Below are 15,000 nucleotides of genomic sequence, written 5' to 3'. Positions count from 1 at the left end.
CGCACACACACACACACACACACACACACACACACACACACACACTCCAGCGCCGTGGTTTATGTAACAGGATCAGTGGGTTTAATATTGGCCTTAATCTCAAAAGAAATCTATTTATTTGACAGAATTACACCGAGACAGGAAATGAGCCTTTTGTTATTTTTGTACAGTTCGGACCTAATGCTTCTACAACAATAGTTTTAATATAAGCAGATGTTTTCTCCCAAAAAGGATTATTTTGGGCACGTTATTATGACGACAGCGTACGCACAGTCTGGAAGGAAAACTGTGGATTAAGTGTTTTTTGTTTTTTGTATTTTATCAATATGCAAAGACAATAAAAAAACTATAAAATGTAGGACACACAATCATGAAAAAGACAATAATAATACATTACAATTATCTTAACCCACTAACCCAGTGCTTGGACAGGACAGTGTGATTGTTCCTCTGTCTTCCTAATGCACGGGTGTCAAACATATGGCCCGCGGGCCAGATCCAGCCCTCCAAGACCTTTAATCTGACCCTCGGCTAATTTTCGACATTTTAATTATATTTTCTATTAAAATATTGTTAATTTTCTGCGGTGTTTATCATAACAGCATCTCTGTACGTGGCCCCTCCCACCAGAGCAGCACAAATGAAGACTTGTCTCTTTCCAAACGCTCTTAAAGGACGATCGTTTTGACTGTTGACCGTGACACCCTCATCAGAAAAATGTCCAACATGAGAAAAGTGGAGCCGAGTGTACAGGATGTTTAATTTTTCTTAAAGTTTCAGGTTGTTCATAATATTATAATATTTTGTAAAAGAAATATTATAAATATTTGAACTTATTGTTATTTTTGGGGTTTATATGACATGAGTTTTCTGATCCGGCCCCTTTGGGATCAAAGTCGGTTGGATACGACCCCCAGACCAAAATGAGTTTCACACCCCTGTCCTGTTGTCTCCCTGCAGTGAGGAATCTTGGGGTGATTGTGACTCCATGTTTAAACTGGACAAGCACATTAGTTCTGTGATTAAGTTCAGCTTCTTTCAGTTGAGGCTCCTCGCTAAAGTAAAGCTCGACCTCCCACAGGCGGAGTTCGAAAGAGTGATCCATGCTTTTGTAACATCAAGCCCGGACTATTGTAATTCTTTGTGTGTAGGGTTAGACCAGAGCTCCTGCAGCGTTTACAACACGTCCAGAACGCTGCAGCTCGTCTGCTGACAAACACTAAGAAACGTGAACACATCATCACATGTTTGAGTAACTCTTTATTATTATTCTGCCTACATCTCCAAAACTGAAAATGTTCTTTTCCACCTTGTGATGCCATGAAGTCGTAGTTTCCTTTAGTGTTAATTCAACTTCCTTTAGTGTTTAATTCAACTTCCTTTAGTGTTAATTAGTTAATTCAACTTCCTTAGTGTTAATTCAACTTCCCTTAGTGTTAATTCAACTTCCAACTTAGTGTTTAATTCAACTTCCTTTTAGTGTTTAATTCAACTTCCTTTAGTGTTAATTCAACTTCCTTCCTTTAGTGTTAATTCAACTTCCTTTAGTGTTAATTCAACTTCCCTTTAGTGTTAATTCAACTTCCTTTAGTGTTAATTCAACTTCCTTTAGTGTTAATTCAACTTCTCTTAGTGTTAATTCAACTTCCCTTAGTGTTAATTCAACTTCTCCTTAGTGTTAATTCAACTTCCCTTTAGTGTTAATTCAACTTTCTTTAGTGTTAATTCAACTTCTCTTAGTGTTAATTCAACTTCCTTTAGTGTTAATTCAACTTCCCTTAGTGTTAATTCAACTTCCACTTAGTGTTAATTCAACTTCCTTTAGTGTTAATTCAACTTCCTTTTAGTGTTAATTCAACTTCCTTTAGTGTTAATTCAACTTCCCTTAGTGTTAATTCAACTTCCTTTAGTGTTAATTCAACTTCCTTTAGTGTTAATTCAACTTCCTTTAGTGTTAATTCAACTTCCTTTAGTGTTAATTCAACTTCCTTTAGTGTTAATTCAACTTCCCTTAGAGTTAATTTGGCTCCTCCTGCCCTCCACTTTAAACTCCCGTGAGAGAAGACCAGTTCAAACCAGTTTTGTTCATAATTTCATCTTAAATTAACTCAAATAAAGTAAAAATAAAACATCTCTTTGTGTTGTTTCGGTAAATCAGGATAACTCTACAAAGTGTTATCCGTTTACTCTCAAAACTTTAATATAACTCTTGATTTCGGGTTAAACAGGAACTTTGGTCCAGTGTTACTTAATGAACATTTCCAAAAATGTTAAATTAAATAAAAATAGAACAGTTTGGACTCATATAAACCCTGAGAAAATGTTCAAATTAATTCTGTGAGAGTCAATTTTAAGACTTCACTTTTTTGCTGTGTAGTGAATGTGTATGGAGTATGGAGCACTTCCTGTATCACCACATGACATCACAAGGTGGAACAAAGTCTAAATGTGCAGGTTTTGTGTGTTAAACATGTGTGAATAAAACAAAACAAGAAAAAAAAAAACACCTCCAGGTCTGTTTGTGATGAGGAAATGACATTAGAACATAATCCGGGGCCTTTTACTTTCTTTCTCAGTCCATAGGTTCTTGTTTTATTGTTATGAATCAGATCTGTGTGAAACTGACGCCCTGTTGTTTTGCAGAGAACTGGGTGATCCTGGGCGTGTTCTATTACCCGGCGCTGTACTACCCGCTGCTGGCATGTGGCACTCTGCACAATAAAGTGGGCTACGTCCTGGGCAGCCTCCTCTCATGGACCCACTTCGGAGTTCTGGTCTGGCAGAAGATCGACTGCCCCAAAACGCCGCAGGTGACACCAGGAGATTACATTTTTTTTGTGATTTAGTTTTCTGATCAGTGTTCTAATGTTGTTTCCTCGTCACAAACAGACCTGGAGAGTTGTGTTTTGTTTCAGTCACATGTTTAACACACAAATTCTGCACATTTAGGCTGAGTTCTTCTTCTCTCAAACGGAAAACATTCTATTCCACCTTGTGATGTCACGTGGTGATACAGAAAGTGTTTTTAAACTCCATAAAACTTCACTAGAATCATTTGGATTATTTTAGGCTTGGAGTTGCCGATCTCTAGCCTGATTCATGAGTCGGTTTTACTTCGTAGAAACCGTGTGACCTCGCAGCATTAGGATTCATTCACTCGACAGTAGGCGGGGACTTTTTTTAATTTAACCAATCACTGCTATTTGGTCGTGACGTATGTAATGCACCAAATCCTGTAAGAAGAACAATAACGTCTTTCCCTCTTGATAAAATTCACCAAACATTCTCTTTGTTCCGGTTTTAAATCCTCGGGGATCTGGGGAATCGTTGCCAACACAGAATGTCTGTCTTCGTCTACATCCATGTCGACGCTTTGTTTACTGTTGTGTTGTTCCACAAAAGGGACACAGACCAGAGTCCTGCACCAGGTTGAGAACCCGTAAAGTTGGAACTTTTCAATTCGTATTCTGATGGACGCTTCAGTTAGAATGATTTTAATCTGTGTGTGGTTTACCACGTGCACAGGCAGGTAACGAGTGGAATGTTAATGAGTCCGGGCGGGTGCAGGTTTAACTTTGATATAATCACAGGTTAACAGGCAGGTGTGGTGCTGTACTGCGCGGGTGCAAGTCTCCAAAAATTGACCCATGCAGGACTCTGACCCAAACAGACGCTTGAGTTTGACGTCATGGCTTCACAGTTCTTCCCTGATTGGTCGGTGCGCGGTCTACAGCTTCAACTAGTCGCTGGAGAGAAATTTAATTGAGCGGAGACACAAATTTCGATGAAATTTTCTTAATCGATCGTCAGAAGAATTAACGATCGATTATCAATTAATCATTAACGTTTTTATATTAAAATGATCATCATTATTATTACTATCTGCACTACTAATCTGCATAAATAAATTCAACTTTACGACATATAAACCGTAACGACTCTAGAGCCACATCAGCTGTTTGACATTATAATGTGTTTAATTCAGTTTTGTTCAAATCTCACAGAAACAAAACTTAAAACCACATCACTAATTTGCATAAACTAAGCGAAGATAAAACTCCAGCTCTTGTGTCGCTGATGTGGTCAGCTTCTGTCGGATTAAAAGACATGACTCAGGTGAATACAGGTCAGTGTGACCAGATTTGCGTTTGTCAAAACCAGGACAGCGTACGGGGGAAGGGGGCGGGGCCTCGTCATCCACATTGGGCGACTCTCACCTGGAAAAACTTTTTCCCACTGGACACAGAAACATATGTGCTGCTTTATCACACTGTGCACATGGACTCACACTTGTCCCCAACACGGCGACACTAGGTGGCACCGGCCTGACTAGCCAGTCTTTAATGAACTAAAGGTAAAAACTGTTCACTTGAAAACTACTGCTTCATGACATCACAAGGTGGAACAGAGCATTTTGAGCTTTGGAGATGTAGACAGACTAATAATAAAGAGTTACTCAAACATCTGGGAATGAAACAAAACACAACTCCAGGTCTGTTTTTGAGGAGGGAACAACATTAGAACAGGACTTAGTTTCAGTCAGTGTCAGTTTTGTGTAATATAAAACCTTTAAACAACACATATTTTGTCAAACAGCAGCATAAACACAAGATTAAAATTTTTCACGTTGCATTCTCGGTCACAGAACTGTGATCAAAACAATTAGTTCCGGTGTCTGTTTGTGTTAATCAGAGGGTTTGTGAGCGAGGACGGTGTTGAGAGAGGAATCCTAATGAACAGATATTCTCTGAGCTTCAACAGAGAGGGGAGAGAAGACAAAAAAATATACTCAAACTATAGTGTCCAGACGTCCCTGTTTCCCCGGGACAGTCCCAGTTCTGAGTCTGTGTCCCCTGTCCCTGCAGATTTATACAAAACCACTGATTTGACCCAGTTTTATACAAGAAATGTCCCAAGTGTCCCTATTTTTGACCAATCTGATCCTTGCCAACAGTAAAGAGAGACATAAACTGTTATTTGTTTAGGTAAAATACAGAAAACCTGCTTAAAAACGACCAAAACACAAAGAAAATGTGATTATACTGACTCACATGTCTATCATGAGTGGTCTTTGAATAACTAACACCTCAAACCGAGAGACATCCTATCTGGTCCCATCTGGTCATCCTAACTCGAACAAAAGCATAATAATAATAGTTTTCAAGTAAATGTAAAAAGTAGTAGTCCAAGAAATTACTCACATGAATAAAAAAATAAAAAAAACTATTTGGAGAAAGTAGTAAGAGCAGTTTTAAGAGTAGCCGAACTGTCTGGACGTAACATTGAACACGATTTATAAACTAAAGTTGATTTGATGGAATAAGGCACAAAATCGGATGTTTTCAAAAGAGAAATACAACAATGAGACAAACTGAATCAGATCTGAAGGAGCTGCAAGAAAAACAAACGTTCAAATCATTTCATATTGTCACATAAAAACCTTTGTCACTTTAGACTTAGTAGAAGTCACCAAAACTTGTACTTTAAGGACCCATATTAGTTAATTCAACTTCCCCTAGTGTTAATTCAACTTCCACTATGGTTAATTCAACTTCCACTAGTGTTAATTCAACTTCCACTAGTGTTAATTCAACTTCCCTTAGTGTTAATTCAACTTCCACTAGTGTTAATTCAACTTCCACTAGTGTTAATTCAACTTCCCTTAGTGTTAATTCAACTTCCCCTAGTGTTAATTCAACTTCCACTAGTGTTAATTCAACTTCCACTATGGTTAATTCAACTTCCACTAGTGTTAATTCAACTTCCACTAGTGTTAATTCAACTTCCCCTAGTGTTAATTCAACTTCCCCTAGTGTTAATTCAACTTCCCTAGTGTTAATTCAACTTCCCTTAGTGTTAATTCAACTTCCCTTAGTGTTAATTCAACTTCCCTTAGTGTTAATTCAACTTCCACTATGGTTAATTCAACTTCTCTTAGTGTTAATTCAACTTCCACTAGGGTTAATTCAACTTTCACTAGTGTTAATTCAACTTCCCTTAGTGTTAATTCAACTTCCCTTAGTGTTAATTCAACTTCCCCTAGTGTTAATTCAACTTCCACTAGTGTTAATTCAACTTCCACTAGTGTTAATTCAACTTCCCTTAGTGTTAATTCAACTTCCACTTAGTGTTAATTCAAACTTCCTTAGTGTTAATTCAACTTCCCTTAGTGTTAATTCAACTTCCCTTAGTGTTAATTCAACTTCCCTTAGTGTTAATTCAACTTCCCCTACTGTTAATTCAACTTCCCTTAGTGTTAATTCAACTTCCCTTAGTGTTAATTTGGCTCCTCGTAGTCACCACTTCAAACTCCGTGAGAGAAGTCCAGTTTGAACCAATTTTGTTCATAATTTTATCTTAAATTAACTAAAATAAAGTGTAATAATCAAACACCTCTGTGTGTTGTTTAATTAAATCAGGATAACTCTACAAAGTGTTATCCGTTTACTCTCAAAACATGAATATAACTCTGGATTTTGGGGTTAAAAAGGAACTTTGGTCCAGTGTTACTTAATGAACATTTCCAAAAAATTTAATTAACTCTAGAACAGATTGGACTCATATAAACCCTGAGAAAATGTTAAAATTGATTCTGTGAGAATCAATTTTAACAATTCACTTTTTGCTCTGTACTGAAGGTGTGTGGAGTTTAAAAACACAGTTCGGGCACTTCCTGTATCACCACATGACATCACAAGGTGGAACAGAGTGTTACAGTTTGAGAGAAGAACGCTAAAGTCTAAATAAAGTCTAAATCTGCAGGGTTTGTGAGTTAAACGTGTGAATCAAACAAAACAAAACTCCAGGTCTGTTTTTGACGAGGGAACAACATTAGAACATGTTTTAAAGATCTCAGAAGGGGTTTAAATCAGAGCAGTGCAGTTTTCAAAAACAACTCAACAAGTCCAGTCTCTTTTTAAAGTCAATGGAGCTGCTTCTGTCTCCCAATTAAAATACCGATCTAAAACAGTCTGAATGAAATAAAATTAGAATGTGAATGGAGCTTCCTGTGGCCTGTGGCTGAACTCTCTTTCTCTTTCTTCCTGCAGATCCACAAATATTTCTCTCTGTTCTCCAGTTTTCCACAAATCGCCTGTTTGGCATTCCTCAGCTTCCAGTACCCCCTGCTGCTGTTCAAGGGTCTGCAGGGCACCGACACCGACACCGGCACCGAGGTGAGCGCCAGGTCAGCGGGTCAGACCTGAGGTGAGCGCTGGGTCTGCGGGTCAGACCTGAGGTGAGCGCTGGTTTTGGTTCTGTGGGTCAGACCCAGATTGAGCTCTGGTTCTGTGGGTCAGACCCGGTGTGAGCTCTGGTTCTGGTCCTGTGGGTCAGACTCTGTTGTGTGCCAGGCTCTGTGCCAGGTTCAGAGGATTTCAGGTCTGTAATGGTCCTGAGGGGAGCAGCTCCAGTGGTGCAGTTTCTTACAGACTACAGGTCAGTTAAAAGTCAGCGGTTTAATCCCAACCCTGTGCACTGCTCAATCAATCAATCAAACTTTATTTGTGTAGCACTTTTCATACATTTGAAATGTAGCACAAAGTGCTTCACATGCAACAGAAAAATTACAATACAATAATTAAAAACAAGAGCAACCCCCCACCCCAGTGTTTCATCCATATATACAACAATTTAAACATAAAAACAAAAACAAAAAGCTCCTAAAGGTTATTATAAAAATCAAAATGGAGACAAAGTAAAACAGTAATGATAATTTAATTTAGAATAAATATAATAATAGTAACAATAATAATAATAACAATAATAATAATAATAATTTAAGTTAAAACAGATAAAAGTTTCAATTAAAAGCTAAATTAAAAAGAAACTGCTGTTGTGTCCTTGAGCAAGACACTTCTCATTTTACTTGTGTGAAGATAGACTGTGCATGAAATGGTAAATGGTCACATTTTATATAACGCTGTTTCCCCTTACATCAAATAACCTGAACACAGACACTGGAAAGAAGGGCGTAGTGCCTTGCTCAAGGACATAACAACAGCATTCATCTGTGGGATCTGGAATCGCACCGCCAACCTGTGGGTCAGTGGATCTGAGGCTCAACCAGTGATGTTTTTGTTGAGAGTGGGATTCAAAACCTTTGGCTCAGTGGACAAACACTCCCCTGAGCGACTGTGACCAGCAGCCACTCTTCTGTCAGTGTGCCCCAGGGCAGCCGCACACTGATGACATCACACTGATGACATCACACTGATGACATCACACTGAACTTTTCACAACAATTTACACAAGAGGAATTTTGGACATAGAGCCTCATTTCCTCATGAGCCAGAGTGTCGGAGACGTGTGGAGACACTTTTTTAAATATTCCATTTTTGTTTGCAGAGGCGCCACTAAAAACAGTCTTACCCACTCCACAAAACACCTGAAGAAAATCTATCATTACACCAGACTGTCCATGTGAATGTCTGTGTCCATAGAATAATTTTAGAAGTAAAACCAACCTTGAATTTGAAGGATTTATGTCTGAGCAGCAGCAGTGAGTTGTTCTTCCTGATAAAACCAAGCGGCGGCGGCGGACTGATATATGAGAAAATAGTCCCTCAACATGCGACGATTCATGCGACGCAAGGTTAGTTTTAATAATTAATTAATCATTTCATTTATATAGTGCCTTTCAAGATACCCAAAGCAGTTTACAGTTCATTATTCATTCACTCAACACTCAGTGGTGGTAAACTACTACTGTAGCCACAGCTGCCCTGTGGCAGACTGACAGAAGTGAGGCTGCCAATCTGTGCCATCAGCCCCTCCTACCACCACCATCACTCACACACTCTACTTTCATACTAGGCAATGTGGGTGAAGTGTCTTGCCTAAGGACACAACAACAGTATTCCCAGAGTCTCCCATCCAAGTCCTGACCAGGCCCAGTCTTAAAGAGCTTCTGAAATCTGACAGGATCAGGCTCAGCCGGTGTGACCACATTATTATTATTTCAAACATTATTCTATCGACACAGACATTCACAGTAAATGCAAATACAAGGACTGGATGAAATATTTAAAAAAGTGTCTCCACACGTCTCCAACACTCTGGATCATGAGGAAATTAAAGCTCAATGTCCTAAATTCCGCACTGTCCCTTTAAACATGATTTCAACTAATATTTTCTTATATATTTTTATATAAAACATAATTCAATGATCTTAAGTGTGTTTGTTTTAGTAAAAAGAGTACTCCAAACTGTCCTCCTTCGTTCACCACAGCAACGGAGTGGTTGACTGCTCTTGTGGCTGCCTAGCTCACACACTGAGCAGTTTTGTTTTTTGAGCTCAGTTTTTAACATCATCTCATGGAATTTTAACCAAACTAAGAAGAGCGGCAAGTGCAGCTCAAAGGACGCAAGAAAGGGACCGTTGGATTTTGTGAAATGAGCGGTTTGTTTTTCCTGTATCCATGGAGAATTTGTTAAGGAGCTGTGGACATTTGAGATGCTGCAGTCTTTTTACACCATATGTGGCAGCAAATGTGTCAGAAAACCTTCCAGAGGAAACACTTCGAGGGAATGAACCATTTTAACACCGACGGAAACACCAGAGCGGAGTAAAAAAACGAGGTCTTTAATGTTGTGTTGAGGTGGCTGCTGTGACGCTGCAGGACACAGAGCGGGGACACTTTTAGCTCTTCTTCTCCTCAGACTTCCCCGACACAGATCTGCTGACTCTCCCTGACCAGTGCTCCTGTGAAACTGACCTTTGACTGACACACAAAGGGACTGAGAAGAGCCGTGGAAATGTCGCTGCAGCAAAACTAGAACTTCCCTCGGGATCGATAAAGCATCTCTCTCTCTCCATCCGTCCGTTCTGAGCTCCAGTCCTGGTGCAGTCTCCTCCGGCACATGAGCTGTAATCATATTTAAGCAGATTAGACGTCACTGGTTTATGTCGTGTTCTTGATCAGATTACGAAAAGGTCGCCTTGTTTTTTCTCTCGGAGCCACAGACTCCAGTCCATTTGATGCTAATCTCTCATTGGCGCTGGAGCCGTTAGTGCCTCACTCCGCAATGCAATTATAAGCAAGGATAGCGTGGAGATGTTACACCTGATGCCACGCCTGGACTCATAATCGCGTTTTATTAACTGTTGGTCTACACAAATAAACCTGCCCACCTGAAGGTTTTAGTATAGTTTTCTAACCTCAATACAAACAGACTCCAGCGGTGAAGGACGAAACAGGAACAAATCCAGGCTCTGGCATCATCTCAACTCTGATAACGGACCTTGGTTTATTTAAGTATTTTATTTAAAACAAATTAAAACCATATAAATACTGTATTTTTTGGATTATAAGTGGCTCCGGAGTGCTACATTCAGACTGCAGGGCTTAACGCTCAATTCTGATTTTTTTGTGAAATCCGATGTTTTTTCGAGGTCGTTCACATTTCCAGTTAAATGTGACTTGTATGTGACTCCAGTGTGAACATTAAACGGCCCGAAAGTGTCCCACATGTGACACTGGAGACACGACGACGTCAACCGCAGCGAGCGTCTCTGTGTTTACACAAGTTGTCCAAACATGGACGCAGCATCGAGCACCTGGAGATTTTAAAGTTCCTCTCGTACCGGAGCCAGAACATGAACAACTTACTTGTTTTAAGGAGGAGATTGAGAAGGAGAAGGACGAGGTTTTTGGTCGTGGTGTTTTGTGGTTCAGTCCGTTGAAAGGAACGTGTGGATGTGGAGACGGAGCCAAGAGTGGTGAGTGGTGATGTGCTTCACTTCAGTGACACAGAGTTCATTAACAATTTTCACCTACTTCAGTGCAGAATAGTGACGTTTGTGTCTTGTTGATAACGTGTAGGTGGATGAATGCACTTTGGCCGTTCACACTGAAGTCACATGTCAAAAGATCAGATATGTATCAGTTTCAGGAGCACATATCCAAGTGTCCTGGGTCACATTTGAAAAAATCGGATCTGTGTCATTCAGACTGTCATTAAAAGATCAGATACAGGAACATAGAGGCCAAAAAATCTGATTTGGGTCACTTCAGGCTGCAGTCTGAACGAAGCCTAAGTCGCACCAGTCAAAAAAATGCATAATGAAGAAGAAAAAAACATATAAGTCGCACTTTTTGGGTGAAATTTATTTTCTAAAATCAGAGACCAGAAACCGACATTTCCTGTGTAAAGTCAAGTTGTAGTAAAAACAATAGAAGAGAGAACAACAGACTGTTAATGTCACATATGAACAGTTCTTCAGATAAACTATAACATAAACAACAGAACAGAACAAGTTTAACAAACTCTCCATCTCACTCCAAATCACTAAATCCATTCAATTCTTCATCCTCGGTGTCACTTCTGAACAACTCGGCCTCGACCTCCGGAGGTAAACAGAGCGACGCAAACTCTTCTGTGTCGCTGTCGTCAGACTCAGCATCAGTTCCAGTTAGAATTATTCAGGTCTTTCTGAATCCCGACAGGATGGTTTCGGTGTCACTGAAGTCCAGGCTTTGTTCATCCATCCAGTGACTTCAGGAAAGTTTCATGGTGCATCCTCCCGGTTCCCGTGAAGTTGTGTTCTCCTTTTGCCCATGTCCCTCACAAGTTTCTCTCTACTCCAAACTTTCTTTCTGCTGCTCGATTTCTATTTTCAGCTGCAGATTTCATGACTTGCAGCAGGACAGAGGCTCTTTCTGCAGGAGACATGCGCAGTAGAGCCAAGTGACAGTGGTACAGGAGGAACAGGAGCAGCAGATACTCACACACAAGACTGAAAATTTTAATATATAAGTCGCACCAGAGTATAAGTCACAGGAAACACACAAACCATGAAAAAAGTGCCACTTACCATTTGAAAAATACACTATTGTATGTCTGTAGAGAGGAGTACAGTGGTCCATACTTGGACGTGCACAGATATTTTGATGGGCAGGTGCTCAACCAAGAAAAAAAGGCTCTTTTTCATGTTTAAGTAAGCAAATATGATTTGGCTTGTTTATATATTACTTTTAGGTGTGCAGCTGCTGAACTGTTCGGAGCAAAGCTTTGTACATACACGTGTATAAGAGTCTGTTTACATGAGAACACGTGCGGGTAGAAACATATTTTATCAGAAGTGCCTTTTGTTTAGACGGTGACGGCGTTTTTGGGGCTTAAAAACACAAAAATCTGAAACCACCTCCAGAGTGGAAAAATTTAATCTGCTCTGTCGTAGTGTTTCCGTCTACACTGCCCAAGATGTAAAACTCTGGTCAGATCTGCTCAGGTTGCATACATGTTTACGTCACAAACATACAGGACACAGAAACAAACATGTAGGATAATTTCAGCAGTTCTAATAAACTTACAGGAGGCTCCCAACAAATGTCCAGAATCTGCAGAGAGACTATTAGTGACCAGAGAAGGATCTGCAATCACCTCTGTCAAACTCTGGATACACCAGGTCGTCTCAGTCGAGTCAGACGGATCTGGACGAGACCTGGAGAACCAGTCGACGGTGGGACGACTTTGTGGAAGGAGGAGCTAATGAAAATGCGTGACGTGAAAACTTCTCTATGTCCAAAAACGCTCTTGTTGCTTTAAGTACAAACGAACACAATCCAATTCCACACACTTTTGCGTCGCCGTCTGCAGCAGATTTACTCCTGAAAACGCTCGTCTAAACGCGGAATAAAAAGTGAAGACGCGATATTTGCATCTTCTGTTCAGACCCTCATCATATAAACGTAACCTAAGGGACCAAAAAGATGCTTCCAGTGAAAAAGGAGCATGTTTACGGGGTCTTGGGTCCTAAACATAATTTCCTGTGCACGTCCCTGAACAAGAACTTTATGTTACTCAACATGTTTTTGTTTTTCTCCACAAACAGGACCTGAACAGCAGCTACTACAGGGACTACGTCAAGGAAATACTAAAGAAGAAAAAGCCCAGTAAAATCAGGTGAATGTTTCCTCCATATTGACTCTGAATCACACACAGACGAGGGTTTAGGTTTTTGACCAATAACTCTGATTCTGGAAGTAAATTTCCCATTCATTTTTCTCATAGACTTTCTGGGAAAAAATTATATTAAAAGGACTAATCAGCTCTGTGTGGTGACTAATGACCAGAAAACCTATAATTCTATTTAAAGTCTGTTTCTGAAGCGTGAGTTCGGCTGCTTGTGTCTGTGTCTGTGCTTAAAGGTTGTATGGAGGATTTTTTTTTTTTGTTTCAAATTGTCAAGTGATAGATTATAAAGGTGCAGTAGCCTTGTAATTATGATGACCAAAAAAAAGAGAATAAAAATTCATCAACTCTGGACGTGGTGGGGCTAAACATTTGCCAATAGATAACGACACTGCCTCGTTATCTGTGAGCTGACAGGCTGTCAATCAAACTCCCTACGTTTCTAGTGTAACTGACTTGCCTGCGCCGCCGGTACGTGGTTTACGTACGACTGTCACACAGTCCACAGACGCAAGACGCACAGACGCTGTTTACTCCACCAACGCAACAGTTCTTAGCGGCTTTTTTTGACCTATATCTTCCTCGCAGTTCGCACAAAGTTTGTTGCAATGGCGACAAGAATCCAGGAGCAGTTAGCCGCAAAAGAAAGTCCGTTTTTGAGGTCGCTGAAAGAAGAAGACAAGGGGAAAAGCAGCGAAGCCAAACTAAGGTGATTCTTGAAGATTCATTCCAGCGATGGCGCGACTGAAGCAGACGCAGGGTCTAAAGACTGACCACTGGTCCACAAATTACTCCTGGACAGGAAACTTCTGCTTATTATGAAAACGTACTTTATTTCCAAGAGTTAGACAAACGTTTTTCAGGACACGAAAGCGATATCCTATGTCTGAAAACGTAATTTTCAAGGCAAAGAAAGAGTCCGCTTGCTGCTGCGTGTTGTAGTAGTAGCTAGTTCATTCGCACTGAATCTCCGCGCCCCCCTCTGCCCGTTCCGCTCTTCTCCCTGCTCCTCACGGATCTCCGCACCGCTCTCCTCTCTCCTCTCTCCTCTCCCTGCTCCTCTTCTCCCTGCTCCTCACTTCTTGTCCGCGCACGAAATCTCCGCACACCCCTCCCCCGCTCCTCACTTCTCCGTCTTGCCTAACCAACACTGTAGTTAGTTGTTTACAAGTCATGTGCAGCGGCTGTAAACAAACCTGTTTCTGGCGTAAGGAGGAGGAGGGAGGAGGCGTTTCTACGTAGGAGCTGTAGGGGAGGGGAGGTGGTTTCACGCATGCGCAACATTTGAAAAAGGACAAACAGTCGCTGGATTTCTCGTTCCTTGGAAAATCCTCTATACAACCTTTAAGTCACATCATTCTTCCGTCATCCTTTACACATTCCACATTTTCACATTTGTTTGAGAAATTAATGAACACAAATGTAAGAATTTGCTTTTTCTTTGCCAGTAGGTCAAAGAAATAGGCCACGAAACAGGTATTAACTTTTTATATAAAGGGTCTGAACACCGGCCGTCACAAATATCCAACAAAACCGTTTGGATCAAGATTCAAGTCGAGGAACATTTGGCAGGCGCTTTGTTTCTACTTGTCCCAAATTCGCAACATACCCAAATTGCTAGTTTTTTGTTTTTTTTTGCTCTAGTCAAATTAATGATCTCAACTTAATTTATCATCTACTTAAAGGCAAAAACACACACAAAACATTTTTAATACTGTTACAACCCCAACAAGGTGAGTCCCAACATATTTAAAAAGGACACAGGAGTCAAAATATAGCTCTTAAATGTCTTTTATTTATCGTTGGTTCTTAATTAATTAATTTATTTTTATGTTTTTAAAGAAATTTAAAGAACCCTCCCGTGCCCAAAAAAATTATGAAAAGTAATAAACAGAAAGATGGACCTGGCGAGCCGGTCAAACAGAACAAAAAGGTGCGACACAGGGCCAACCCCGTACAGGCCATAGAAGCACCAGCACCTGTAACTAAAGACAAGAAAAACCCCAAACCAACCTGAACCCAAAAGAAACACAAAAACAGGACAGACGGTCCACCAGGTCAAAACAAAAGGCTAACGGCAGGCTA

At 40.3% G+C, this 15,000-nt stretch overlaps 1 protein-coding gene across 1 annotated transcript in view; it reads left to right on the top strand.

Moving 5' to 3' along the window:
* stra6 (signaling receptor and transporter of retinol STRA6) overlaps positions 1 to 15,000 on the top strand; it is a 53,939-nt gene that overhangs the window by 8,070 nt on the left and 30,869 nt on the right. Inside the window, exons 5-7 of the mRNA XM_055155130.1 lie at positions 2,644 to 2,810; positions 7,050 to 7,175; positions 12,836 to 12,906. Coding sequence (XP_055011105.1) covers positions 2,644 to 2,810; positions 7,050 to 7,175; positions 12,836 to 12,906 — 364 coding nt within the window. The remainder of the gene's footprint in view (positions 1 to 2,643; positions 2,811 to 7,049; positions 7,176 to 12,835; positions 12,907 to 15,000) is intronic.

The sequence above is a fragment of the Boleophthalmus pectinirostris genome, unplaced genomic scaffold (genome assembly GCF_026225935.1).
Source record: "Boleophthalmus pectinirostris isolate CB_2022bp ecotype Guang Dong unplaced genomic scaffold, ASM2622593v1 HiC_scaffold_2, whole genome shotgun sequence".
Lineage (NCBI taxonomy): Eukaryota > Metazoa > Chordata > Actinopteri > Gobiiformes > Gobiidae > Boleophthalmus > Boleophthalmus pectinirostris.
This window is presented reverse-complemented; position numbering and strand designations above follow the sequence as displayed.